The sequence below is a fragment of the Lynx rufus genome, unplaced genomic scaffold (genome assembly GCF_022079265.1).
Source record: "Lynx rufus isolate CCGP_SWC_20201006 ecotype Redwood Valley unplaced genomic scaffold, mLynRuf1.p SCAF_14, whole genome shotgun sequence".
In the NCBI taxonomy this organism is placed as follows: domain Eukaryota; kingdom Metazoa; phylum Chordata; class Mammalia; order Carnivora; family Felidae; genus Lynx; species Lynx rufus.
In genome coordinates this window covers 49,293,715-49,319,766 of record NW_025814828.1, presented here as the reverse complement: position 1 = coordinate 49,319,766, position 26,052 = coordinate 49,293,715, and the positions used below count along the sequence as shown (strand labels likewise).

Sequence of the window (26,052 nt, the reverse complement as noted above, 5' to 3'; positions counted from 1 at the left end):
GTTACCACCAGAATTTTTCACAGAGCCAGAATAAGCAATCCTAAAATCTGTATGGAATCCCAAAGGACCCCAAATAGCCAAAGCAATCTTGAAAAAGAAAAGCAAAACTGAAGGCATCACAATTCTGGACCTCAAGCTATATTACAAAACTGTATTCATCAAGATAGTATGGTACTTGCACAAAAACAGAAACACAAATCAATGGAAAAGAATAGAAAACCCAGAAATGGACCCACAACTATAGGGTCAACTAATCTTCAACAGAGCAGGAAAGAATATTCAGTGGAAAAAAGACAGTCTCTTCAACAAATGGTGTTGGGGAAACTGGGCAGCAACATGTAGCAGAATGAAACTATACCACTTTCTTATACCATACTCAAAAATAAATTCATAATTGATTAAAGACCTAAATGTGAGACAGCAAACTATCAAAATCCTAGAATAAAATACAGGCAGCAACCTCTTCGACCGTGGCCATAGTAACTTCTTACTAGACACATCGCTGGAGGTAAGGGAAACAAAAGCAAACATGAACTACTAGGACTTCATGAAGATAAAAAGATTCTGCACAGCAAGGAAAACAATCAACAAAACTAAAAGGCAACCAATGTAATGGGAGAAGATATTTGCAAATGACATATGAGATAAAGGGTTACTATCCAAAAACTATAAAGAACTTATCAAACTTAACACCCCAAAAACAAATAACCCAGTGAAGAAATTAGCAGGAGACATGAATAGACATTTTCCCAAAGAAGACATATAGGTGGCTAAGAGACACAGGAAAAGATACTCAACATCACTTTTTATCAGGGAAATACAAATCAAAACCACAATGAGATACCACCTAACACTTGTCAGCATGGACAAAATTAACAACGCAGGAAGCAATAGATGTTAGAGAGTATAAGGATAAAGGGGAACCCACTTACACTGTTTTTCGGAATGCAAACTGGTGCAGCCACTCTGGAAAACAGTATGGAGTTTCCTCAAAAAGTTAATCATAGAAACTCCCTAAAACCCAGCATTTGCACCAGTAGGTATTTACTAAAAGAACACAAAAGTATTAATTGGAAGGGGCACATGCACCCTCGTGTTTATAGCCGCATTATCAACAATAGCCAAATTATGGAAAGAGCCCAAATATCCATCTACTGATGAACGGATAATGAAGCAGTGCTATGTATATATGATGGAATATTACTTTGCCATGAAAAAGAATGATATCTTGGGGCGTCTGGGTGGTTCTGTTGTTTAAGCATCTGACTCTTGATCTCGGCTCTGGTCATGATCTCATGGTTTGTGCAATCGAGCCCCATGTCAGGCTCTGCACTGACAGAGCAGAGCCTGCTTGGGATTCTCTCTCTCTCTCTCTCTCTCTCTCTGTCCCTCCCCTGCTGGCTCTCTCTCTCTAAAAATAAGTAAACTTAAAAAAAAGAATGATATCTTGCCATTTGCAATGATGTGGATGGAGCTAGATTATATTATGCTAAGCGAAATAAGTCAGTGAGAGAAAGGCAAATACCATATGATTTCACTCAAATGTGGAACTTAAGAGACAGAACCGATGAACATAGGGGAAAGAATTAAAAAATGAGAGGGAGGCAAACCACAAGAAATTATCAACTATAGAGAAAAACAGGTTTGCTGGAGGGGAGGTACGTGGGGAATGGGCTAAATGCGTGATGGGTATTAAAGTACTTGTAATGAACACCTCCCATTGTATGTAAGTGATGAATCACTAAATTCTACTCCTAAAACCAATATTACACTTTTTGTTAACTAGCTAGAATTTAAATAAAAATTTGCAACAAAAACAAAGAAACAAATTATGACTGAAAAAACAATTATTAGCTATATCATTTGTAAAATAATCACCAGAAGTAACTCATATAACACGTAAATAGTTCCTAATACATAGTAAGCTTCCAATAAATGGTAGCTGTTCTTACTAATTTAATCTGGAGAAAACAGGGAATATTTTACTAATAATCACCAAATAGTGGCTCTGTGAAGGTCTGACCCAAGAGAAAAATATAAAAAGTCCATTTCCTCCTTTTTTCTCACTCCCATTCTCACCCCAAACTCTCCCATGAAAGCATTATGATCATTACCTTCCTTATGCCAAGAACCAATCTAAAACATAGCTGTTCTCTCTTCCTGAAGTTCCTGGTAAAGATCTTCCCTACAGAAGAAAATAAATCATTTTGTAATTCACACTTTTCTGATGGCAAGCATATAATTGTTTAGAATTAAAAAGCTTTTTTATCAAATTTCTACTGGGTTAGACTAAATCATAATACTGTCAAGCCAGGAAAGTAATTAAGCAGAGAAGGTACACTGAGTCAGTATACTTTGTTGGAAGAATTACAGGCCAAAAGTTGAAATAGGAAACTTGATTTCTGTTCTTAACTTTGCTAATAACTTAGAAATCTTAGGTGAGTTGTTTTATTACTCTAGGCTTCAACTTCCTCACTTGTAGATGATAAATTCTATGCTGAAACAACTGGCCCAAATTTTGGGAAAAAAATTAAAAAGCTGTATCCCAACTCACTTCTTAAATGTATAAAGTCCAGACAACTGCACAAATATTTTACTATAAAAAGTGAAACTACATAATTTCCAGAGAGAAGTGTTAAAACATATGTTTATAGTTTTGGAGGGAGGAAGTTCTTCTAAAAGAAAACACAAACAAGAAGTCATAAATAAAAAGTGATACAGCTACATAAAAACTTAAATCCTCTTTTGGAAAAATATACTTCTGTAAACATCTCAAAAGATGAAAGAGAAAAATCACATAGAAAAATAACGCTCATGGGGCACCTACATGGCTAAATTGGTTGGGCGATATCTTGGGGCGAGTGACCTTGATTTCTGCTCGGGTCATGATCTCACAGTTTCTGGGTTTAAGCCCTGCATCAGGCTCCATGCTATTAGCACAGAGCCTGCTTTGATTCTCTCTCTCTCTTGAAATAAATAAATAAACTTAAAAAAAAAGGCCTTAAAAAAAGAAAACTAAAGGTTATGTTCAAATAATTCACAGAAAAAGAATACAAATGGCCATCAAACATATAAAAAAGTTGTTCAACTTCCTCACAATTCGAGACATATACATCAAAAGGAGATATTTTAGTCTATCCAATTGGTAAAAAATAATATATTTTAAAATACTAAATGCTGGTCAAGGCAAGGGAAGTGAACATTCTTCTGTGTTGGTGAGAGTGTAAAGTGGTGCTGCTCTCCAGTGCTAATTCTTGCTACAAGTCTCCGAAGCACTTTGTTTCAATCCTTCTCAGAGATACCCCTCTTCCAGTATTCCTAGTATCTGATTTGGCATCCTACAGACACATTTTAATCTGGAACACTGTGTGCAAATAGGTACATTGGTCTTGCTAACCCATCCCCTATCACCTCCTCTGCCTTGAGGAAAGTTCAAAGTCTCCTTCAGTGTGGCTCCTTTCCTCTCTTCTACTCTTTGGGATCTCTTCCTTTCTGATAAGCAAGTTCCAAAAATTTTAAGAACCTAGCCAGTAAAATTCTCAAAGCATAACCATTAGCAACTGAGAACAAGAAACACAAAGATTTGGATAAATTCTTGAAATGGAAACAGAATACAAATTAATATATAAAGGAATTATCCTGCCACAGTTATTTAGTCATTTATTTAAGTAATTTCCACACCCAATGTGGGGCTCAAACTCATAACCTCAAGATCAAGAGTTATATGCTCTTCTGACTGAGCTAGCCAGGTGCCCCTTGCCACAGTTATTTTAAAGATAAAATTAAAATGGCTAAAATGTAATAGGATACTACTTTTTATGGGCAAAAGTTACCATAAACTTACAAAATAATATTTCTATTTTCAAGAGCTACAAAAATAATATTTTTCACAGAACAAGTCATACCTCATGAACTAAAATAGCATGTATTTTATTACTTTTTAAAAATCTTCAATGTTGGGGCACCTGGGAGGCTCAGTCAGTTAAGCATCAGACTTGGGCTCAAGTCACGATCTCACAGTTCATAGTTCAAGCCCTGCATCGGGCCCTGTGCTGACAGCTCAGAGCCCGGAGCCTGCTTCAGATTCTGTGACTCCCTCTCTCTCTCTACCCCTCCCCCGCTCATGCTCTGTCTCTGTCTCTCAAATATAAATAAACATTACATTTTTTAAAAATCTTCAATGTGGACTTTTTCCAGGAGAAATTAAGTGATGAATGGCAATTAATCTCATAATAAATTTAGAAGTGAATTAGAATATGAAAACAAAAGGAGACAGAAGGAATAATTCTATTTTCCCTTCAGTTTGAATCAGCAATGAATTCATATATGAAATAGTCTAAACAATATAAACTATTTAATGAACGTATTTAAAAATATTTTCTAGTTTGTATTTGGACAATGCAACTCTGAAAGCAAGGGAAAATGTTCCAAAAATATATTTAGTTTATAGGAAATAATGAAAATATGTAAATGTAGATTTATACTATTATCATTAAAATGTATAAGAACTGAACATGCCCATTTGCTTGAATGGTTACTCACTTGAATAGAAAATATAATTTTCCAGTTTTAAATGTGTGGGAAATGAATGAAGTATGTCAGCTATTTAACAAATTGATCATAGATTGACTTAATAAAAAGAGGATAGGCATATGCACCCCAATGTTTACAGCAGTGTTATCAACAATAGCCGAATTATGGAAAGAGGCCAAACGTCCATCAACTGATGAATGAATAAAGAAAATGTGGTGTGTGTACACACACACACACACACACACATACATACATACAGTGGAATATTACTCACCAATTCAAAAGAATGAAATCTTGCCATTTTCAACGATATGAATGGAGGTAGAGAGTATTATTCTAAGTGAAATAAGTCAGTCAGAGAAAGACAAATATCATATGATTTCACTCATGTGTGGAATTTAAGAAACAAAACAGAGGAACATAGGGGAAGGCAAGGAAAAATAAGATAAAAACACAGAGGGAGACAAACCATAAGAGACTCTTAAAAACAGCAAACAAAGTGAGGGTTGCTGGAGGGGAAGAGGGTTGGGGTATGGGCTAAATGGGTGATGGACATTAGGGCACTTGTTGGGATGAGCAGTGGGTGTTGTATGTAAGTAACAAGTCACTAAATTCTACTTCTGAAGCCAATACTACATTCTATGTTAACTAACTTGAATTTATAAGAATAAAGAGAATAGAAACAAACAAACAAAAAGAATGATTCTTTCAAAATGAAGTAAGGTAAGTAAGAAATAAGTAAATGTTTTCCACCATGTCCTTAGAATTTAAGAACACAAGAGATGTGTATGAATGATCTCCCAAAAAACGACTCTTAAGAGATATTTCTTAATGGATCTCCTCCAGGGGAACTTCTTTTCTCTCTTCCTCCCTGCACTATTGCTTTGCTGTGTACTCGAAGGTATTTTCAGACTTAATACCATTATTGTACAGCTGTTTGTTCATTTATCCTCTTAATGGAATATGCAGTTAGTGAGAACAACAGCATACACTGACAATTTCCCAAAACAAAATCTACTTGAGTTCTACTACTTCATCAGAATATTTGTATGTACAGTTTGAAGATTGAAGCAAAGTAATTTTAACTTTTTTATCACACTTTAGCTATGTTTAAATATGTGTAGATATTTATTTCAAGTAATTTACAATAAATTAAAAAAATTGGAGGTTATATGGTGCTTATTATAAAATAAGCTGATATGTAAGGCTCTAAGTGAGTGGATGAAAGCCTAAAACAGAGAGTAGGGGAAAAATCTCTAGTATGATGCAAAATTAAGAGAATCCAGCATTTAATTTTAGCCTCTTATTAAAATGGTATCAGTTTATTATATCAAATATTTTTATTAGTGAAGAAGGTGGTTTCTTACACACAACATATTTGATAGGTTGCCACTATTTTCTCAGTGAAGGGTGATTGTTTGTAATCAACGCTCATTGATGGGACAGCTGAACTATACCAGAAAACTGATTTATCTTTTCTTGAAAATAGGCTGTAGTCTCATGTGGGCAATATGTGGCATTTATCAAATTTTTTTTATTATTTTTTAATAAATTCTTGCTATAAATGTAACCAGCATTAGTGAGCTTTCTAAGGAGATAGAAAAAGCCTGAAGCATTAAAGCAAATTAAAATATAAAAAGCCAAAATATAATTGTTTTAAAAATGCCATTGTCGGGGCGCCTGGGTGGCGCAGTCGGTTAAGCGTCCGACTTCAGCCAGGTCACGATCTCGCGGTCCGTGAGTTTGAGCCCCGCGTCGGGCTCTGGGCTGATGGCTCAGAGCCTGGAGCCTGTTTCTGATTCTGTGTCTCCCTCTCTCTCTGCCCCTCCCCCGTTCATGCTCTGTCTCTCTCTGTCCCAAAAATAAATCATAATTTAAAAAAATGCCATTGTCTTAGTGTACCATAATATTCACACAACTTGTAGAAGTCTCCCAAACTACATCTTAGTAGTTTATTAGCCATGGACTAATATTTATGCTTCTATAAGATAAGGCTGATGGTAGGAGCACCTGGGTGATTCAATTGGTTAAGCCTCTGACTCCTGGTTTCCACTCAGGTCATGATCTCACGGTCAGTGGAATGGAGTCCCATGTCTGGTTAGGATTCTCTCTCTCTCCCTCTTCCTCTGTTCCTCCCCTGCTCCCACTCTGTCGCACTTTCTCTCTCAAAATAAATAAAAACTTTAACAAAAGATCAGGCTGATGGTAAAATATTAGAAAAAATAAGATTTTAAAACTCTTATATTTCATGCAAAAATACAAATTAAGTTTAATAGAATTTAGTAAATTTAAAGGAAACATAAGTCCTTATAGCTAAAGTAAAAAACTTTGGAACTCTTCAAGTAAATGAGGACACCTATGAGAAATGGAAAATTTTGAAATAACTTTTAGCCAACAGAAATACTTTCAAGTAAAATTACAGATGAGCTAAAAGTTATTCCAGAGTTTCAGCTAAGTGCTGTAATCAATCCAAGCAATTCCTCAGATCAGTCTTCAACATGACTCAAAAATAAGTGCATTGATGTATTTGGCTCACTGTAGACTTGCCATTTATTTTGCTCTTTGAAAATACCAACCAACAATATCTTTAAAACAGAATTTTGGGGCGTCTGGGTGGCTCAGTCGGGTAAGCGTCCGACTTTGGCTCAGGTCATGATCTCACTGTTCCTGGGTTTGAGCCCCATGTCGGGCTCTGTGCTGACAGCTCAGAGCCTGGAGCCTGCTAAGGATTCTGTGTCTCCCTCTCTCTCTGTCCCTCCCCTGCTCATGCTCTGTCTCTCTCAAAAATAAACATTTATAAAAATTAATAAATAATAAAACACAGAATTTTAATTACATACTAAAAGTCTTACATCATTATTTGTTAGCAATAGTGGGTAGTTTTCTGATTTTTTCATTTTTTGTAAATATAATGGAAACAATAATGGTAATGGATGATGCCAAAATCAAAGATAATTTAATAGATAAAAGCAAATATCTTTTTACTAATCAATCAGTATTTTTGAGATCCCATTGCACATAAAGCAGTTCATACAGAAATACTTCTAATTATGTAACATATATATCATTCTAAACTATAAACAGGACATTTGAAGACCTCTTTTATCTTAACTGCCTAGCACCCCTTTTCTCATAAATATATAATCTTAATATTCTCTTTTGGATTATCTTTCTGTTTAATGTTGGTTTCTTTCCTCTATAATTTTTCATATCTGTCTGTGTCTTTTCCCAATGGTTACCCAGTGGACATGCTAAAGTTTCTGTAGGTTTTTAGAGTGCTTGTAGGTATATTTAATACTCAGGGGAAATTAGAGAGTCCAGTGGAGAGTTGTCTAACAATCAAACTTTATAGTCAATAAACAATTATAAAAGAGAAATAAGCCAATTTAATTTTAGAAAAACTGAGCCAAAAAAGTCTTAATTTGACAATTATACAAAGATTAAAGCCTTACTTAAAAACAATTTATCAATTTTAGAAAAATAGTTTTTAAAGTTAGTAAATTCATAGAAACTATGTAGAATATGATGTGCTGAGAAAATATTCAGGCAAGGCGAAATAAGTATATAAAATTTTAAATCAATGTGAAATTTTAGGACTGAATGGTTGGGGAAAATCAGGTTTGCTTGTGTCATATGAGTGGTACAATTTAAGTTCTATAACATAATAAGAAAGCAGGATCTTTTAGGGCAGAAATGATTGGAGAAGGCTTTTGTCAAAGGGGTTGAATCTGAGCAGTTTTGGTAGACATTTGATAGGCAAAGATATAACAGAATGGGTCTGTAGTATGAGATAATAATACAGCAAATGAAGAGTCTAGGACAGGTTGGTTTGTATAAAAGGCCACCTGATTAATGATTAGAAAGAACATGGTATGTGGTAGGTCAAGACTTAGAGAACTATGTCACAATTAGAATATTTTCTTATGCATGCATGACTGTTTTTTCAATCTGATAAGACATAAATCACAGTTGCAACAAGTCAGACAGCAAGGAAGAAAAACTGACCAAAAAACAAAAATGCTGACAAACTTAAGAGGTATCTTAGATCTCACTGACTACACATTTGTGCTTTGCCTCAAAACTAAGCCTGACTTCCCAAGTCTTCACATGATCATTTGTTTCAGTCCACTTGGACTAGGCATTCTTTTCCCTAACAAGTACAAATATTTCCTGTATCTGCATTTGCTGTTAACAGTCTATTCAACAGTTCAGGGCCAAGTCAAATACCACCTTCTCAACAAAAAATTTCTCCAATGATCTGCCCTAAATGATAGTTCCCCTCTGTTATAATATCAAACTTAGATTGTACCACTCATATGATAAAGCAACCTTGGTTTATAAATATGCATGCAACTGCTTGCTCTATTTTAAAAATTATAAAAATCCTAAGTGTAGAAACTATGTAATTTAACTTTGCATGCCAGAGAGTTTTGTCTTTTTACAGGTTAGTCTACAAAACCAAAATCCAATTCACAAAATAATGCTAAATACGAATTTGTTGAGTAAATGTGTTCCAGTGTTGCCACATTTTTCATTCCCTTCATGTTTTTTTTTCTTATCCTTTTGAGGCAATCCTCATTTTGTACCCAATTTTTATACTTACATTCTAACTCTTGGAACATAAAATGATTGAAAAATATCTAGGCTCGCTCAGTAATGTTTTCACCATAAGGGCAAAAAGAGGCCTCTAGAGGATCTAAGGATGATTCCAATAACTGTGGGCAAAGGAAGCAATATAAATGTCTTCTTAATTTACTTACTTGAATCAGAATACAATGAGATTGGAGAAGGGAAGTTGACTTGTAATCAAACAGTCTTATACTACTGGATCTGTTTAATTCCACAGTATAGATGTCTGGGGAAGAATGGGCAAAAATGTAAATGATGGGTTCTTCTGTTAGGCCATATTTTAGTTTGAGGGGATGCTTATGTATTATGTAACAGCTATGAATATTAAATTTTTAAACTGGTAATTCCAATTTTTTTAGTACACATGAACACAAATGAAACTCCCCCTTTAGGTAGCTGTGCAAAATATTAATTTCCTTTTTAAATTAACCTTCCAGAATAAGGATTTGGGCTGTCGTTGGAGCACTTTTAAACCCAATTACATGTTACAACAACCAAAGTAAGGTACTCTGAGAAAGGGCTTCAGGACCTGGAATCTCCATTTCTACCCACAATTATCCTCAAGTACAGTATTCGCCAATTCCCATCCCCACTCCCACAACCTTTAGGTCTCAGGAACTAACTTTGGAAGGCAGATAGAAGTCTCTTTTAGAGGAGAAATCCACCTAAGGATGGGTTAAACTATGGTGAGGCTAAGGAGACACTATCCTTCGGCATAAAATGTAAGAACTCCAAAACTCAACAATGAAGATAAATACTTAATGCACTATTTTAAATATCTAAATTAATGTACCAAAGTCCATGATGAACAAAATATCAAAATTTTTCAAAAAGGATCCTACCCTGTGCTTGCATGACTCACCTCAATCGCCTCACCCTAATCTGTTTTGGGCCCATCCTTAAATTTTGTGGCACTGATGAGTGCCTTTTAATCACCTGATCCTAGTCCAGGCTCTGAGTCCTAAACACATTTTTGCATGGCACCTTCCTGAGTCCCTTCACTAAATGCTACCTTTGGATTCAAAATCCCTTGTATCAGCACTTTAACTCTGGATAGACCTTTGTTATTACAAACTTAACTCGAGGTCCTATTCTTGGTGTATGCTTACCAAGTGGGATATCAGGTGTCTGTGCCCTCAGGCTCTTCTGCTCTTCCAGCTCTCAGTTTTCTTTCAACTCTTCACCTGCAGGAGACGCGACATTTTGGCACCCTCCTCACATTTTAGCACCCTCCTCGTGCCAGGACCACAATACTGCTTTGGCGGAAAGTTCCCACAAGCAGAGAAACAGCTTCAGTCTTCTCTACTTTCTGAATCAATACTTCCCCCCCCCCCCCCGCAGTTCATCTCCATCCTCCTGCCAGAGGTAGAATGTGAAGACTGGAGCCTATACTAAACCCGGTCTCAAAAACACTTTATCCCTGGAAATAAGTAAAAGTGGTGGTTTTGGAGACTGTGGAGAAAGCAACTGCTGTGACTTTCGCCTGTTATTACAACATAAAAGAAAAACAAAATGAAGACAACTCTGGCTTTCCCGCCAGTCTTAAGCTTGAGCATTTTGCATTTATCAAGTCCATGTGCTCTTCCACCACACCAGCGGTCTTAAACGGCAGCCTTAACAGGGCGTCTGGCAGGTCTGTGGACCACGCCCCTGGGCAGATCAGCTTTCTTTATTGGTCTCACTGCCTGTCATTCAAATCTGGCTCCCACTCCAGCTAACCATTCACGTAGTTTGGTTGCGTCTTGGTGCGTTTAATGTTGCCAATAACGAGGTGTGTTTTTTTTTGTTGTTGTTGTTTTTGGTTTTTTTTGTTTTTTTGTTTGTTTTTTTTGTTTTTTTGTTTTTTTGTTTTTTTGGTTTTTTTGCCGAGTACAGGTTGTGCTGCAATTAGTTCATTGAAAACTCAGTTGCTCTCTAAGCGCTTGGGCAGAGACTGCTTTCGGCTTTTTTCTGCTAATTGTTAAGATCTCCTGTAGAGAGCTGCAACAATGCCCAAAAGAAAGGTAAGTGAAATAGGAAGATAGAAGGGGGATTAGAGACTGAAATACATATTTCCTAATCCGTAGAGGTTTTAGAAAGCATTTTGGCTTCTAGTTCGATTTTGTGATGTACTGAATGGAAGGGGGAAAGAAAGGCAAAGAATGATCAGTGTAAGATTAAGGATGGTCTTGAATGCAACTAGTAGTTCACTTTCGGCTTGTTTTGTTTAAGGGAAATAATCGTTTAAGAGGTGTCTCCATGCTGAAACAGCCATAGCGTTGTGCTGTCGCTTCCTACCCCACCTCCCTTCCTCCGCTTACCCTATTGGAGAACACTTCTCTTAACCACACTTCCAGGCACCAGTTTCCTCCTCAGCCTCCGGCTTTTCTCCGGGAACCTTCCAGTTTGGGGTAACGAAAGCCACGGCTTTCTCCCGTATTTGCCTTTGTTCTTCCCGTTTTCTTTTTCCTCTTCCCTCCTCCACTTCTTGGCATGCCAGATGGCTATGCAATGGTAATCCTGTGCCATTAGGCGGCGCAGACTTCAAACTGTCTTAAAGAAGGAGAGAACCACCTCTGCAATTAGCAACTTTAGGGCTATGAGATCTGGGGTTCTCCAAACTCTTTGTGTAAAGGTGGAGAGATGGCAAGAGAACTGCGTAAGATAAAAACTACTGCTGATGTTGCGGTAGCGTGGATTTATTCACTTTTAGACATGCAGAATTGATTTGAGATATTCAGGGGCTACAGGTATTCTGCAAACCCTCATTTCAAAAATTGTGACTCCTCTTCTTGGACAAGAGATAAATTTACTACCAGTGTTTGTTTGAATGTTTGTTTGTTGTTTTGGGAAGGGGGGTGTCCCTTAGTAGTGAAATTGAACGCTGTTTCATTGCTTCATAAAATTGGAAAACACTGTGCTGATGTAAAGCAGTGTAATTGTTTTGATATTATTCCTATTTATCCGGCCACCTTCCCTATTTCTAAAACATAGGAATAAGACCGAAATTCCCCTGTGCTCTGGGGCTGTATGAATCATGTAATAGCTTGATAATTCCCAGACTAAAGGGCTGCTCAAATACAAAAAGCAATGGTTTTTAGTAACCATCCCATTTCCTGAGATTCCCTCCGCTGAGCTTTTCTAGGCTTGTGCAATGGGTCGTGCTATTTTACAGATCTGACAGCAACCTTGTAGCAGGTAGTGGCGGGAAGTTTTAAAGTCCATGGCCAGCTCCTCGGAATAATGCATTGACGTTGCAGGGGTTCCCTCCATAAAAGAAAAAGAGAAGGAAGGAAGGAAGGACCAAAAGGAAGGAAAGAAAGAAAGGGAAAGAAGGAAGAGAAAGAAAGAAAGAAAGAAAGAAAGAAAGAAAGAAAGAAAGAAAGAAAGAACAGAAAGCAAGCAAGCATCGAAACATTGTGGGGGTTGTAGTTTTTGTATGAAGGACTTGGAAAGATTAATCCAGCCAGTAGAGAGGATCAGATAAGTACAATTGCATATAAAACATAAGGCAAAACACAGGGAAATTGCAGGAAGTTCCTCCTTCATTCTGCCCACCCCCACACTTTTTTTGGCTTTAACACTGGCTACAGCAGGTGGATTTTAAAATTTAAAAGGTTTGTTTGTAGGAGATGCAATTTACACAAAAGGATGGAATTGATTATTAGTTGTGTGAATTTATGTCTTGAGAATGCATTTGCATCTTGGTGCACATTTGCACATTAGCGGACAGCAGTATGTAGCATGCTACTAGGAAATAACACGTGGCTACTTGAGCTGGAATCCAGGAAAAAAGTCATAAGTGGTTATGTTACAACTGTAATCCATATGCAGTATTTTCTAATCTATGTGTTTATATCGATGACCTTATTCCTGTGTGGTTTTCTCCTCTGTATAGGCTGCCAGTCAAGATAGTACCAGGCAGGAGGTGAGTTTTTTTAGTTTTAGAATATGACTGAAAAAATCCACTTGTTTTATGAATTTGAGACACACAAGCAGCTAAAAATAGATGCTGATTTGTATATTTGTACCATATGAGTATGAATATGGTATGCTAGTGAGCTCTTTCAGAAATATAGCAGGTATTGAAAATTACAAACTTCTTGGAATTTAGGACCTTATGCTTGTTAAGATCTGGAGAGAGTTTCTTCCTTTTAAGCAAAAAAAAAAAAAATCTGTCAGTTTGCAAGAAGGGGCTATATTCTTATTTCTAAATATGCTCCTTGTTATTAGCCATTGTGTTCATTTAGCTTAGCATTTGAAGTTTAATTTGAGATATTTTTCTTTAGCTGTATAAAGGGTCCAGGGAAGGGAAAATAAAAATTTATATTTCTACTACATATTCTACTCAAGTTTACAACTGCCTCTTTAAAAACAATGCTCATGTAGTGTTGCACTAAATATTTTCACAATATAAATAATTCTAGTTTTGTGTGTCCATAATTCTATTAACTATTTTTTTTACTTATAGCCAAAAAGAAGATCAGCCAGACTGTCTGCTGTAAGTGGTCTTTTTAAAACGCTTCTCATGTATTGTAAAATGTACTTTTAAAATTCAGGGAATCCTACACAATACTACCTATTTAATACAAGATTTATTTTGGCTGTTGTAAAAAATTTCACACTACGGACATGTTTGTTTGTTTTTCCTAGTGGTTGGTCCGAACTATACCCATTTATTTAAATTAAGAGGTTGGATTTCATTATTAGTAATCTGTCTTCAATTATGATTTTTTCCTCCCCCCAACCATGACTTGTGTTTTTTGATGCAGATGCCTGTGCCCATTACACCAGAGTTGAAGCCCAAAAGAACATCTATTACAAAGGTAAATATTCAACAGGCAATGTTGACAGAAGATTACTCTTCTTTAGAAATAATTTTTTTGGAGGGGCGCCTAGGTGAGGTGGCTGTCGGTGAAGAATCTGACTTCAGCTCAGGTCATGATCTCAGGGTTCATGGGTTTGAGCCCTGCATCAGGCTGTGTGCTGATAGCTCAGACCCTGGAGCCTGCTTTGAATTCTGTGTCTCCCTCTCTCTCTGCCCCTCCCCCACTCACTCGCACACGCTGTCTCTCACTCTCTCTCAAAACTAAACATTAAAAAACATTTAAAAATAATGTTTTTGGAAAGGCATACAGCTGATCATTTTGCTTTCTTTATTTTCTGTTTAGCTAGTAATATATTATACCATATGGTGCATGTAAACTTTTTGAGTAAGGAATATTTGTTCACGTTCTGTGATTGTCTACCATATTTTGACATTTTTATTAGGAAGAAACAAAATAAAATTTTAGTTGGGTAGACTTGTAAAATATATATGCCTTTGACATCATATAGTCACAACACCAATATTGCTGGAAAAACAAAAGGTGTAAACTGTAGTAACCAAAATAATGCTTTGTAATAATAGTAGTAACTAACATTTGATAATACTTTACAGTTTGCAAAGTGTTTTCACATAAATTATTTTTAAATGAACACAATTGATATTCTATACTCTAATGTTATGGCTAATGACATTAGAAATAGAAATAGCCTCAATATTAAGTTCGTTTCTCCATGTTGTTATTTATTTATTTATTTATTTATTTATTTATTTATAAATGTGTGCAAATATAATACTAGTAATTTTTTAAACTGCTTTATTGAGGTATGACTGATATTTTAGAGATTGGTTAACTTCCTAAAATCATAAATGGTTAAAGCTAGGAGGAACATTAAAATCCTCGAATCCCATCATTTTGTGATTGGAGAAACTGTAAATTACAGGCATATTTATAAATCGCTTTAAATTATTTGATTAAAAGATACTGCTGGGGCCACCTGGGCTGTTCAGTTGGTTGAGCATTCAACTCTTGATTTTGGCTGGCGTTATGAGCCATGGATTCGAGCCCTGCATCAGCTCCACGCTAAGTGTGGAGGCTGCTTGGGATTCTCTCTCTCTCCCTCTGCCCCTCTCCCTGCTTGCATACTTTCTCTCTCAAAAATAAAAAGAAAGATACTGTTAAAACTAGGGCAAGTGAAGTTTTAGTAACAAGTAACAACAGGAGAGAAAAGTTTAAAAAAATTTTTTTTTCTATTTAACATTTCAAGGTCACTATTCTATAAAATTGGGTACTCAATTTATAGGCTATTAAGATAGTAAACACTTTATTTCCATTAAAATTAGAAGATAATGCTATAATAAAACAAATACTATATAATCCTGGACTTTAAAATGCATTATTATACTTGACTCTCTGTTTTTCATGTGTTAAAATAGTAATAATATATCTATATTATATTTTATAGTTTCTAAAGCAATTTCACATATATTTTACCATTTGTTCCTAATAACACCCCTATGAGGTAGGTGGAATTACTCTTTTTTACATATAAAAAAAATGCACAAAAAGATTTATACTTTTGCTCAAGATGACATCAAGTAAGTAGCAGATCCAAAATTCAAACACAGGTTTTCTGGCCTCTTCACCCAGTGCTGTTTACTCACATAGGCAAAGAGCTTTCTTGGTAAAGCAATCATGATTCAAGTCATTTCAAAACTTGTAGAACATATATTGAATCACCTATGTCCCCAGGAAATCTCTTTAAAATATATCTAAAGTGATGCCCTTGCTAGTGTTTCTCTTAATTATTAGCCACTGGAGGCTTTGCAACAAACAAAACCCTGTTGCTAATTATTAGACATGACAGATAAACTGGCCCCCTCTAGTCAAAAAGAGTTAATTTATAAAAATCTAATCTGATGCAGGCAATTAGCTTTGAGTGGTCAATGGTCAGTATTCTAACTTGTTGCTTCTCATCTAAAAGAAAATGTATTTGATTTATATCTGAAGAATATTATTCATTTTTAATGCTGCTTTGGGTTTACAATGGAGGTAAAAGTGTCGAGTGATGATTTTATTGATATTAAGTTTATATGGATATTGTAATCTTTTTATAAATCATTACAGCAGGTGATAAAATAACCTGGGCCATTTAATTAACACACCACTTAAGTTGTATATTTGTTTTTATTATTCTGTGTTGCTGGACAGAAAATGAAGACAGAACATGATACGATGGAAAAAAACACAGATACAAGTTCCAAAGCAATAGCTGAAAACAAGAAAGAAGTCGTTAAAGAAGAATATAGTGATAAAAATGGAGAAGCCAAAATTCTGGAGGTATTTTAAATATTAACAGATTTATCCATTTGAAAGATCAACAATGGGTACAACTGAAGGAAATCTTGTTTGACTTGTAGTTTAAAAGTTGAGAAACATTAAATGAGTAGTGGTTCTATACTGTGTTAGTCCATTCCAGCTGCCATAACAAATACCACAGACTAGGTAGCTTTTAAATAACATAAATTTATTTCTTATAGTTCTGGAGGCTGAGAAGTCCAAGATCAAGGCACCAGCATTTTTGGTGTCTGGTGAGGACCTGCTTTCTGTTTTATACACAGCAGTCTCCTTGCTGTGTCCTGACATGACAGAAAGGGTGAGAGACATCTCTGGGGTCTCTTTTGTAAGGACACTAATCTCATCCATAAGGGCTCTTCCCTCATGACCTAATCATTTCTCATAGGCCCTACCTTCAGGTAGGGGGATTAGGTTTCATCATATAAATTATGGAGGACACAAATATTCAGTTTATGACATATAATAGTATTGAAGGGGAAAATAAGAAAATGAATTTAAAATACGAGAGTTTACAGGTATAAGTAGTGAGAATATTGGGTTTGCATTGCTATTGGTAGAATAATGACAGTGATCATGACTTAGTAATAATAAAATGACTTATTAAATAGCGAGCAATCCTTTATTCCTTTTGTTGGCAAATGGTCTATTTATAAATCCCTTTGCAAGATCATATGATTCTTTTCCCCTTGCAGATTGCAAAACAAATTATTATGTAAATGTTTCTTACAGGTCTTTATTTGCATATTTAATGCATACCATAGTTTTTGATATTGCAGTAAAACACTGAAAATGGGATATAGTGCCAAATATACAAACCAAAGCTGTGCAAATAGGGAAAAAATTTTTGTAAGTGATCCTATGCTCTATGGTGAAAGACTTTTATTTCTTATTTACATTATTTTTTGTTTAAATTTAGTTAGTTAACATACAGTGTAATACTAGTTTCAGGTATAGAATTTAGTGAATCATCACTTACATACAACACCCAATGCTCATCACAAGTGCCCTCCTTAATACCCGTCACCCATTTAACCCATCCCTACACCAACCTCCCCTCCAGCAAACATCAGTTTGTTCTCTGTAGTTAAAAGTCTGTTTTCTGATTTGGCTCTCTTTTCTTTTGTTCCCCTATGTTCATCTGTTTTGTTTCTTAAATTACACACATGAGTGAAATCATGTGGTATTTATATTTTTCTGACTGACTTATTTCACTTAGCATAAAGCTCTTTAGCTCTCTCTAGCTCCATCCGTGTCTTCACAAATGACAAGATTTCAATCCTTTTTATGGCTGAATAGTATTCCATTGTATGTATGTATATATATGTATATATGTATGTGTGTGTGTGTGTATATATATATATATATATATATATATATACACACATATATATACACCACATCTTATATATCCATTTATCAGATGGTGGACATTTGGACTCTTCCCATAATTTGGCTATTGTTGATAATGTTATAAATATTGGGGTGCATGTATCCCTTCAAATGACTATTTTTGTATCCTTTGAGTAAATGCCTAGTAGTACAATTGGTGGAACATAGGGTAGTTCAATTTTTAACTTTTTCAGGAAGCTACATACTATTTTCCAGAGTGACTCCTCCACTTTGCATTCCAACCAACAGTGCAAGAGGGTTCCCCTTTCTCCACATCCTTGCCAACACCTGTCGTTTCCTATATTGTTAATTTTAGCTGTTGAGACTGGTGTGAGGTGATATCTTATTGTAGTTCTGATTTGTATTTTTCTCATGATGAGTGATATTGAGCATCTTTTCATGTGTCTATTAGCCATCTGGATGTCTTCTTTGGGAAAATGTCTATTCATATCTTCTGCCCACTTTTTAACTGGATTATTTGAGTGTTGAGTTTGATAAGTTCTTTATAGATTTTGGATACTAACACTTTATCAGATATGTCATTTGCAAACATCTTCTCCCATTTCATTGGTGGCCTTTTAGTTTTGTTGTTTGTTTCCTTTCCTGTGCAGAGGCTTTTTATCTTGATGAAGTCCTGATAGTTTATTTTTGCTATTGTTTCCCTTGCCTCAGGAGATATATCTAATAAGAAGGTGCTATGGGAAATGTCAAAGAGGTTGCTATATGTGTTATCCTCTAGGATTTTGATAGTTTCCTTTTTCAAATTTAGGTCTTTTATCCATTTTGAATTTATTTTTCCGTATGGTGTAAGAAAGTGGTCCAGTTCCATTCTTTTGCGTGTTGCTGTCCATTTTTCCCAACACCATTTGTTGAAGAGACTGTCTTTTTCCCATTGCATATTCTTTCCTGCTTTGTCAATGATTAATTGACCATACAGTTTTTGGTTCATTTCTAGGTTTTCTATTCTGTTCAATTGATCTATGTGTCCATTTTTGTGCCAGTACCATACTGTTTTGATCACTACAGCTTTGTAATGTAACTTGAAGTCTGGAATTGTGATGTTTCCAGATTTACTTTTCTAAGGTTGCCTTGGATATTTGGGAACTTTTGTGGTTCTATACAAATTTTAGAATGGTTTAGCTCTGTGAAAATGCTGGTGGTATTTTGGTAGGAATTGCATTCAATGTGTAGATTGCTTTGGGTAGTATAGACATTTTAGCAATATTTGTTCTTATAATCCATGAGCATGGAATATTTTTCCATTTCTTTGTGTCATCTTCAATATCTTTCATAAATTTTTTATAGTTTTCAGAATAGAGATCTTTTACCTCTTTGGTTAGGTTTATTCCTAGGTATCTTATTGTATTTGGTGTAATTGTAAATGGGATTGATTCCTTGATTTCTCTTTCTGCTGCTTCATTATTGGTGTATATAAATGCAACCTATTTCTCTACACAATTTTGTATCCTGTAACTTTATGGATTCATGTATCCATTCTATCAATTTTTGGTGGAGACTTTGGGTTTTCACTGTGTACAGTATTATGTCAACTGAAAAAATTGAAAGTTGGCCTTCTTCCTTGATGATTTGGACGCATTTATTTCTTTGTGTTTTCTGATTGCTGAGGCTAGGACTTCCAGTACTATGTTAAATAATAGTGGTGAGAATGGATATCGATGTCTTGTTCCTGACTATAGAGGAAAAGCTCTGTTTTTCCCCATTAAGGGTAATGTTAGCTGAGTTTTGTATATGACCCTTATGATGTTGAGGTGTGCTCCCTCTATCCCTACTTTGATGTGGGTTTTTATCATGAATGGATTTTGTACTTTTTCAAATGCTTTTTCTTCATCTTTTGAGAGGATCATAAGATTCTTTTCTTTTATTAATGTGTTGTATCACATTGATTCATTTGCAAATATTGAACCACCCTTGCAACCCAGGAATAAATCCCATTTGATTGTGGAGAATGATTTTGTCAATGTATTGTTGGATTTGGTTTGCTAGTATTTTATTGAGAATTTTTGCATCCATGTTCAGCTATTGCCCTGTAGTTGTTGTTGTTGTTGTTGTTGTTGTTGTTGTGTGTGTATATGTTTACGGAATTCTTACCTGGTTTTGGTATCAGGGTAATGCTGGTTTCATAGAATTAATTTAGAAGTTTACTTTCCATTTCTATTTTTTTGGAATTGTTTAAGAAGAATATATATTAACTTTTCCTTAAATGTTTGTTAGAATTTCCCTGTGAAGCCATCTGGCTCTAGACTTTTGTTTGTTGGGAGATTTTTGATTACTGATTCGATTTCTTTGGTGGTTATAAGTCTTTTCAAATTTTCTATTTCTTTCTGTTCAGTTTTGGTAGTTTATGGTTCTAGGAATGTATCCATTTCTTCCAGATTCTCTGATTTGGTAACATATAGATTTTTTTATAATATTCTCCTATAATTCTATTTCTGTGGTGCTGACTGTTATTTCTCCTCTCTCATTTGTGATTTTATTTATTTGTGCCTTTTCTCTTTTCTTTTTGATAAGTCCTGCTAGGGGTTCACCAATTTTATTAATTTTTCCAAAGAAATCAGCTCCTGGTTTTTGTTTGTTTTTTCTATATCATTTATTTCTTCTCTAATCTTTATTATTTCCCTTCTTTTGCTGCTTTTAGGGTTTGTTTGTTGTTCTTTTTCTAGCTTCTTTAGGTATAAGGTTAGGTTGTTTATTTTAGATTTTTCTTTGCTGCATCCCAAAAGTTTGGACCATTGTTTTCATTTTCATTTGTTTCCATGTATTTTTAAATTCCTCTTTGATTTCCTGGTTAACCCATCATTCTTTAGTAGGATGGTCTTTAACCTCCATGTATTTGTGGACTTTCTGAATTTTTTCTTGTGATTGACTTCAAGTTTCATAGTACTGTGGTCAGGAAATATGCATGGTATGATCTCAGTCTTTTTGTACTTGCTGAGGTCTGAGTTTTGACCTAGTATGAGATCTCTTCTGGAGAATGTCCCATGTTCACTCGAAAAGAATGTGTATTCTGCTGCTTTAGGATGAAATATTCTGAATGTATCTGTTAAGTCTATTTGGTCCAGTATGTCTTTCAAAACCATTGTTTCCATGTTTATTTTCTGTTTAGATGATCTGTCCATTGATGTACTTGGGGTTTTTAAAGTCCCCTATTATTATTGTATTATTGTCAGTAAATTCATTTATGTTTGTTATTGTTTTATATATTTGGGTGCCTCTATGTTGGGTGCATAAATATTTATAATTGTTAGATCTTCTTTCTGGATAGTCCCCTTTATTATGATATAGTGCCCTTCTTTATCTCTTGTTACAGTCATTGGTTTAAAATCTAGTCGTTCTGATATAAGTATTGCCACTCCAGCTTTGTTTTGATGTCCATTTGAAAGACAAATGTTTCTCCATCCCCTCACTTTTAGTCTGCATGTGTCTTTAGGTCTAAAATGAGTTTCTTGTAGGCAGCATCTAGTTTGGGCTTGTATTTTTATCCATTCTGACACCCTGTGTCTTTTGATTGGAGCATTTAGTCCATTTCCATCCAAATTAATTATTGATAGATATGTATTTAGTGCAATTTTATTACTTGTTTTGTCATTGTTTCTGGAGATTCTCTCTGTTCATTTCTAGTCTTTGTTGCTTTCAGTCTTTCCTTCCCACTCAGAGTCCCCTGTAATATTTCTTGTAAAACTTTTTTAGTGGTTACCAACCCCTTTAGGTTTTTATTGTGTTTTGTTTTGTTGTTGTTGTTGTTTTTGTTTGTTTGTTTTTGTCTGGGAACCTCTTTATCTCTCCTATCCTGAATGATAGACATGCTGGATAGAATATGCTTGGCTGTAGATTTTTACCATTCAGTACATTGAATCTATCATGCCACTCCCTTCTGGCTTGCCAAGTTTCTGTGGAACCTTATTGGTCTTACCTTGTACTTTATGGACTTCTTTTGTCTTGCTGCTTTTAGAATTTTTGTTGTTGTTGTTTATCACCATATTTTGTATATGTAACTACCATATGTCTTTGTGTTGGCCTGCTTTTGTCAATTTTGATGGGAGTTCTCTCTGCCTCTTGTATTTGGACGAATATTCCCTTCCAAAGATTAGGGAAGTTTTCAGCTGTATTTCCTCAAGTAAACTTCCTACCCCTTTCCTCTCTTGTTCCTGTGGGATGCGTATGATAGGAATGCTATTATGTTTGATGGGGTCACTGAGTTCTCTAAGCCTACTCTCATGATCCAAAATTTTTCTTCTCTGTTTTGTTCAGCTTCATTATTTTCCATATTTCCATCTTCTATATCACTTATTTGTTCCTCTGCCTCTTCCATCTTGTGGTCATTACAATCCAGTCTGTTTTGAATCTGAGTTATTGCAATTTTCATTTTGGCTGGATTGTTTTTTAGCTCTTTTATCTCTGTGACAAGTGCCTCCCTAATATCTTCCATGCCTTTTTCAAGACCAGCTAGTATCCTTACGATTGTTGCTTTAAATTCTGGATCAAGCATATTACTTATGTTTGTTTCAATTAGATCCCTGGCCATGACCTTTTCTTGTTATTTCTTTAGGGATGAATTCCTCCATCTTGGCATTTTTCTAGGTCTCTATCTTCTTCTCTGTGTTAGAAAAGCCAGTTATGTTTCCTGCTCCTGAGAGTAATGGCTTTATGAAGAAGAGGTCATATAATGTTCAGGGCCTGGCTCTTCAGGAAGTGTCTCTGTTGTGTGCTGCATGCGCTTTGCTGCTGTATTTGGCTGCTGTATCCTTCAGGTCAGTCATTTATAAGGGTTGTTCTTGCCTGCAGTGGGAAGTGTTTGGACCTTGGCCAGAGGGTTGCAAATTTTAACTAGGTGTGCTCTGGTCTGCTTATTAAGAGACCTGATGCTATTTCCACTAGAACTGAAGCTTTGCAGAAATCTATGGTCAATAGAAGTGGTGTGTGTGGGAGGTTGTGCTAGTCTTATGAGGAAGGGGCCCACTGCACTGCTCCTTAGGCACACTTGCCTGAGAAATGCAGTACCAGCAGAGTGCAGGGTGTTAGGACTTGGTGTAAATAGGTAAGGCAGCCAGTGTTGTTCCTGTGTTGTCTACTGAGGTAGGTTTATGCTGAGGGGCAAGGGAGGGAAATGGCACCAGCCCATTCCTCTGTACCTAGGACCTCTAAATCTCTAGTCTTTGAGCCCCACTGGTGGCCAAAACACAAAAATCAGCCTCTTTCATTTTCCCAGCCAATGGCTTTGGGTAAGCATTTTCCTTGTGCATTTTCCTGTGTGTTCCACTCTCTCTCAACTTTCTGTGCAACCACAGATCTCTCCCTTCCACAGCACCTGTGATCCATTTCACCCCCAAACCACATCTCCATACTTTCTGCCTTCCTTGATGTGGCCTCTTCTCTCCCTCTAGTTGTGTAGTTTGTTCTATCAACCCTCAGGTCAATTTCTTGGGTATTCAGAATCATTTGATAGTTATCTAGCTGTATTTGAGGGATGAGGCAAACCTATTATCTGCCTACTATGCTACATCTTAGCTCTTCCCCACAGCCTACCCAGTCAAAGAGTTTTCAAGCAACTTTTACAAAGAAAACCTAAATCTCACCATTATAGAAACAAAATATTATTTCCTCAAAAGAATGCATTTTATTTACTCACTGAGAATTGCTGATATAGAATATATGTCATTTTTCCATATTTACTGTTTTCCATATTTGTAATGAAAATTATTTATATGAATATATTTTCCTGAATTTATTGTTCCAAATATCCATTTCTACATATGTGTGTGGAATTATTTTAGTTAATTATATCTCTTAGGATGTTTTCCTTATATTTTGATATTTGGGAGGTGTTTTTCACAGTAAAATTACTTTCTTATAAATGGAGATCATTCTTTTTATAAAAGAATAATTATAAAACAGCTATAACTCTGCCTAAATACTTAAGGAGAACAATTCCAAATTTATAAATATAATCTTGTTTATTTCTTGCCTATATATAGGCACCAGCTCCTGAAAAAGATCTTGAGGAAATGAACGAAGAAAAAAATGAAGATGTTGAAGAAGAGGGAGTAGAAAAGAATGAAGCAGGGTCACCAGCAAGAAAAGAAGATGAGAGATATCAGAAAGGAGATGGAGAAGATCAATACAAAAAAGAAGAGAAAGGAGAAGATGGGCAAGAGAACAAAGATGGAAAAGGAAAAGAAGATAGAAAAGAGGATGAAGATAGGAAAGAAAAAGAAGAGGGAAAGGAGGAAGACAAAGGATATGAAAAAAGAGGTGAAGATGGAAAAGGGAAAGAAGATAGCAAAGAGAAAGAAGAAGAAAGAGAGAAAGGACATGAAAAAGTGGATGAAGATGGAAAGGGGAAAGGAGAAGATAGCAAAGAATTGGAATGTGAAAAAGACAAAGGAGAAGAAAAACTGAGAGAAGAAAGAAAAAAGAATGAAGATGAAAAGGACAATAAAGGTGGAAAAGAGGATGAAATTGAAAATGAAGAGGAAGATGGAAATAAGCAAGAAGGTAGAAAAGAGAAAGGAGAAGATGGAAAGGAGGGCAAAGATGGAAAAGAGGAAGATGAAACAGAAGAAAATGGAAAGGGAGATGGGAAAGATGGAAGAGATGGAAAGGAAAATAAGAAGGCTAAATTGGGAAAGGAAGTAGCTGATAAAGAAGAGGCCAAAAAAGATGAAAAAAAAGGAGAATCTCAGAATATTGTTTAAGCTTCCCTATATAGTTTCATAATTTGGTAATATGTGCCTCCATGTTGTAATGTTAATAGAGATGAATATTTTTATCAAATATTTTATAAACACAACTTTTCTTTAGCATCAATGTAATTTCAGAACATCTTCATGCTGATTATTCATCACAAAGTAGCTAACATGAAACCTTTTTACATTTTGTGACTATAATAGTGGAATATATAAAAATATTCTTTCAACTTTTTGAGTGACTTTCCTTTTGTGTAAGTTATGTATTAAATCTGTGAATTTTAATTTTACTTATATGTGATCAAGTCACAATGTGGGGATATCATGAAAGATTGTTACAACATTCTTATGGTTCTCTAGGTTGTTTTTATAAAAAAAAAAGTGAACTATTTTCTGTAATGCAAAGAGTTAGAATTCTTTCCCAAATATAATTTTATTACCAGCTCGTGAACAAATAAAATTGTAATTCCATTTTAAAAAGATTTACACATTTTTTTTCAAAAGGGCAGTTCTGATTATACGTGTATCCACAAAATTTTACTGGGTTGATCTTAATAAAAATTCTCTTCAAAAATAATTGTAGTTTTTTATATCTCTAAAAATGTAGTTAGTGAAATATTATAGCATTTATTTTTTTATATTGTGATATTCATAAAAGAATTTAAAAGTTTTTTTGCACTGAGATAAAATTAACATAAAATTTACCATTTTAACCATTTCCAATTCAGTGGTTTTTAGTACATTCACAATGTTGTGTGATTACCACCACTACCTAATTCCAGAACATTTTCACCCAAATAAAAACCAAAGTGCCAATTAGTAATCTTTATATTCTCAACTCCCTCCTCACCTGTCCCTGGTAGCCACTAATTTAGTTTCTTTCTCTATAGATTTGCCTATTCTAGATATTTCATAAAAATAGAATCATGCAACGTGTGGCCTTTGTGTCTGGCTTCTTTCACTTAGGATAATGTTTTCAGGTTCATTGATGTTGTAGCATGTATCATTACTTCATTTCTTTTTATGGCTGAATAATATATTACATTGATATACTACATTATTTCTTGATGAACATTTGAGTTGTTTCTATGTTTTGTCAATTATGTATAATGCCGTTATGAATATCCATGTACATGTTTTTGTGTATATATATATATTCTCCTAGGTATACATTCTAGAAGTAAGAGTCACTGGACCAAATAGTCATGCTATAAATTTTTGAGGGTCTTCCAGACTGTTTTCCAAAGTGGCTTCAGCATTATATATTCTCACCAGCAATATAGGAGGGTTCTAATTTCTCCACTTTCTTGTCAATACTTCTTATAATCTATATTTCATTATATAACCATCCTAGTGGGGTGATTTGGGGATGATTAAAATCATGGTGATTTTGATATGCATTTCCATAATGATGTTGAGCATCTTCCCATGTGCTTATCAGCCATTTGTGTATCTTTGGAGAAATGTCTAACAAATCCTTTGCTCATTTTCACTTGGGTTGTCTTTTCAGTATTGTGTTGCAAGATGTGTACATATTTTTATATACAAGTGCCTTATCAGTTATAATATTTGCATAAATTTTCTCCCATTCTATGGGTTGTCTTTTCATTTTCTTGATAGTGTCCTTTGATGCA

At 35.1% G+C, this 26,052-nt stretch overlaps 1 protein-coding gene across 2 annotated transcripts; it reads left to right on the top strand.

Moving 5' to 3' along the window:
• Window positions 1-10,997: 10,997 nt before the first annotated feature.
• Window positions 10,998-24,959, top strand: HMGN5 (high mobility group nucleosome binding domain 5). 2 transcript variants are annotated; one of them, XM_047075693.1, is made up of 6 exons: window positions 10,998-11,165; window positions 13,040-13,069; window positions 13,613-13,642; window positions 13,914-13,967; window positions 16,179-16,307; window positions 23,708-24,959. In XM_047075693.1, the coding sequence occupies exons 1-6, from the start codon at window positions 11,151-11,153 to the stop codon at window positions 24,425-24,427; spliced, it is 978 nt and encodes a 325-aa protein (XP_046931649.1). In that variant the 5' UTR covers window positions 10,998-11,150; the 3' UTR covers window positions 24,428-24,959. The 2 variants fall into 2 exon arrangements, with proteins under 2 accessions (XP_046931649.1, XP_046931650.1); XM_047075694.1 differs by lacking the exons at window positions 13,040-13,069; window positions 13,613-13,642.
• Window positions 24,960-26,052: the final 1,093 nt, after the last annotated feature.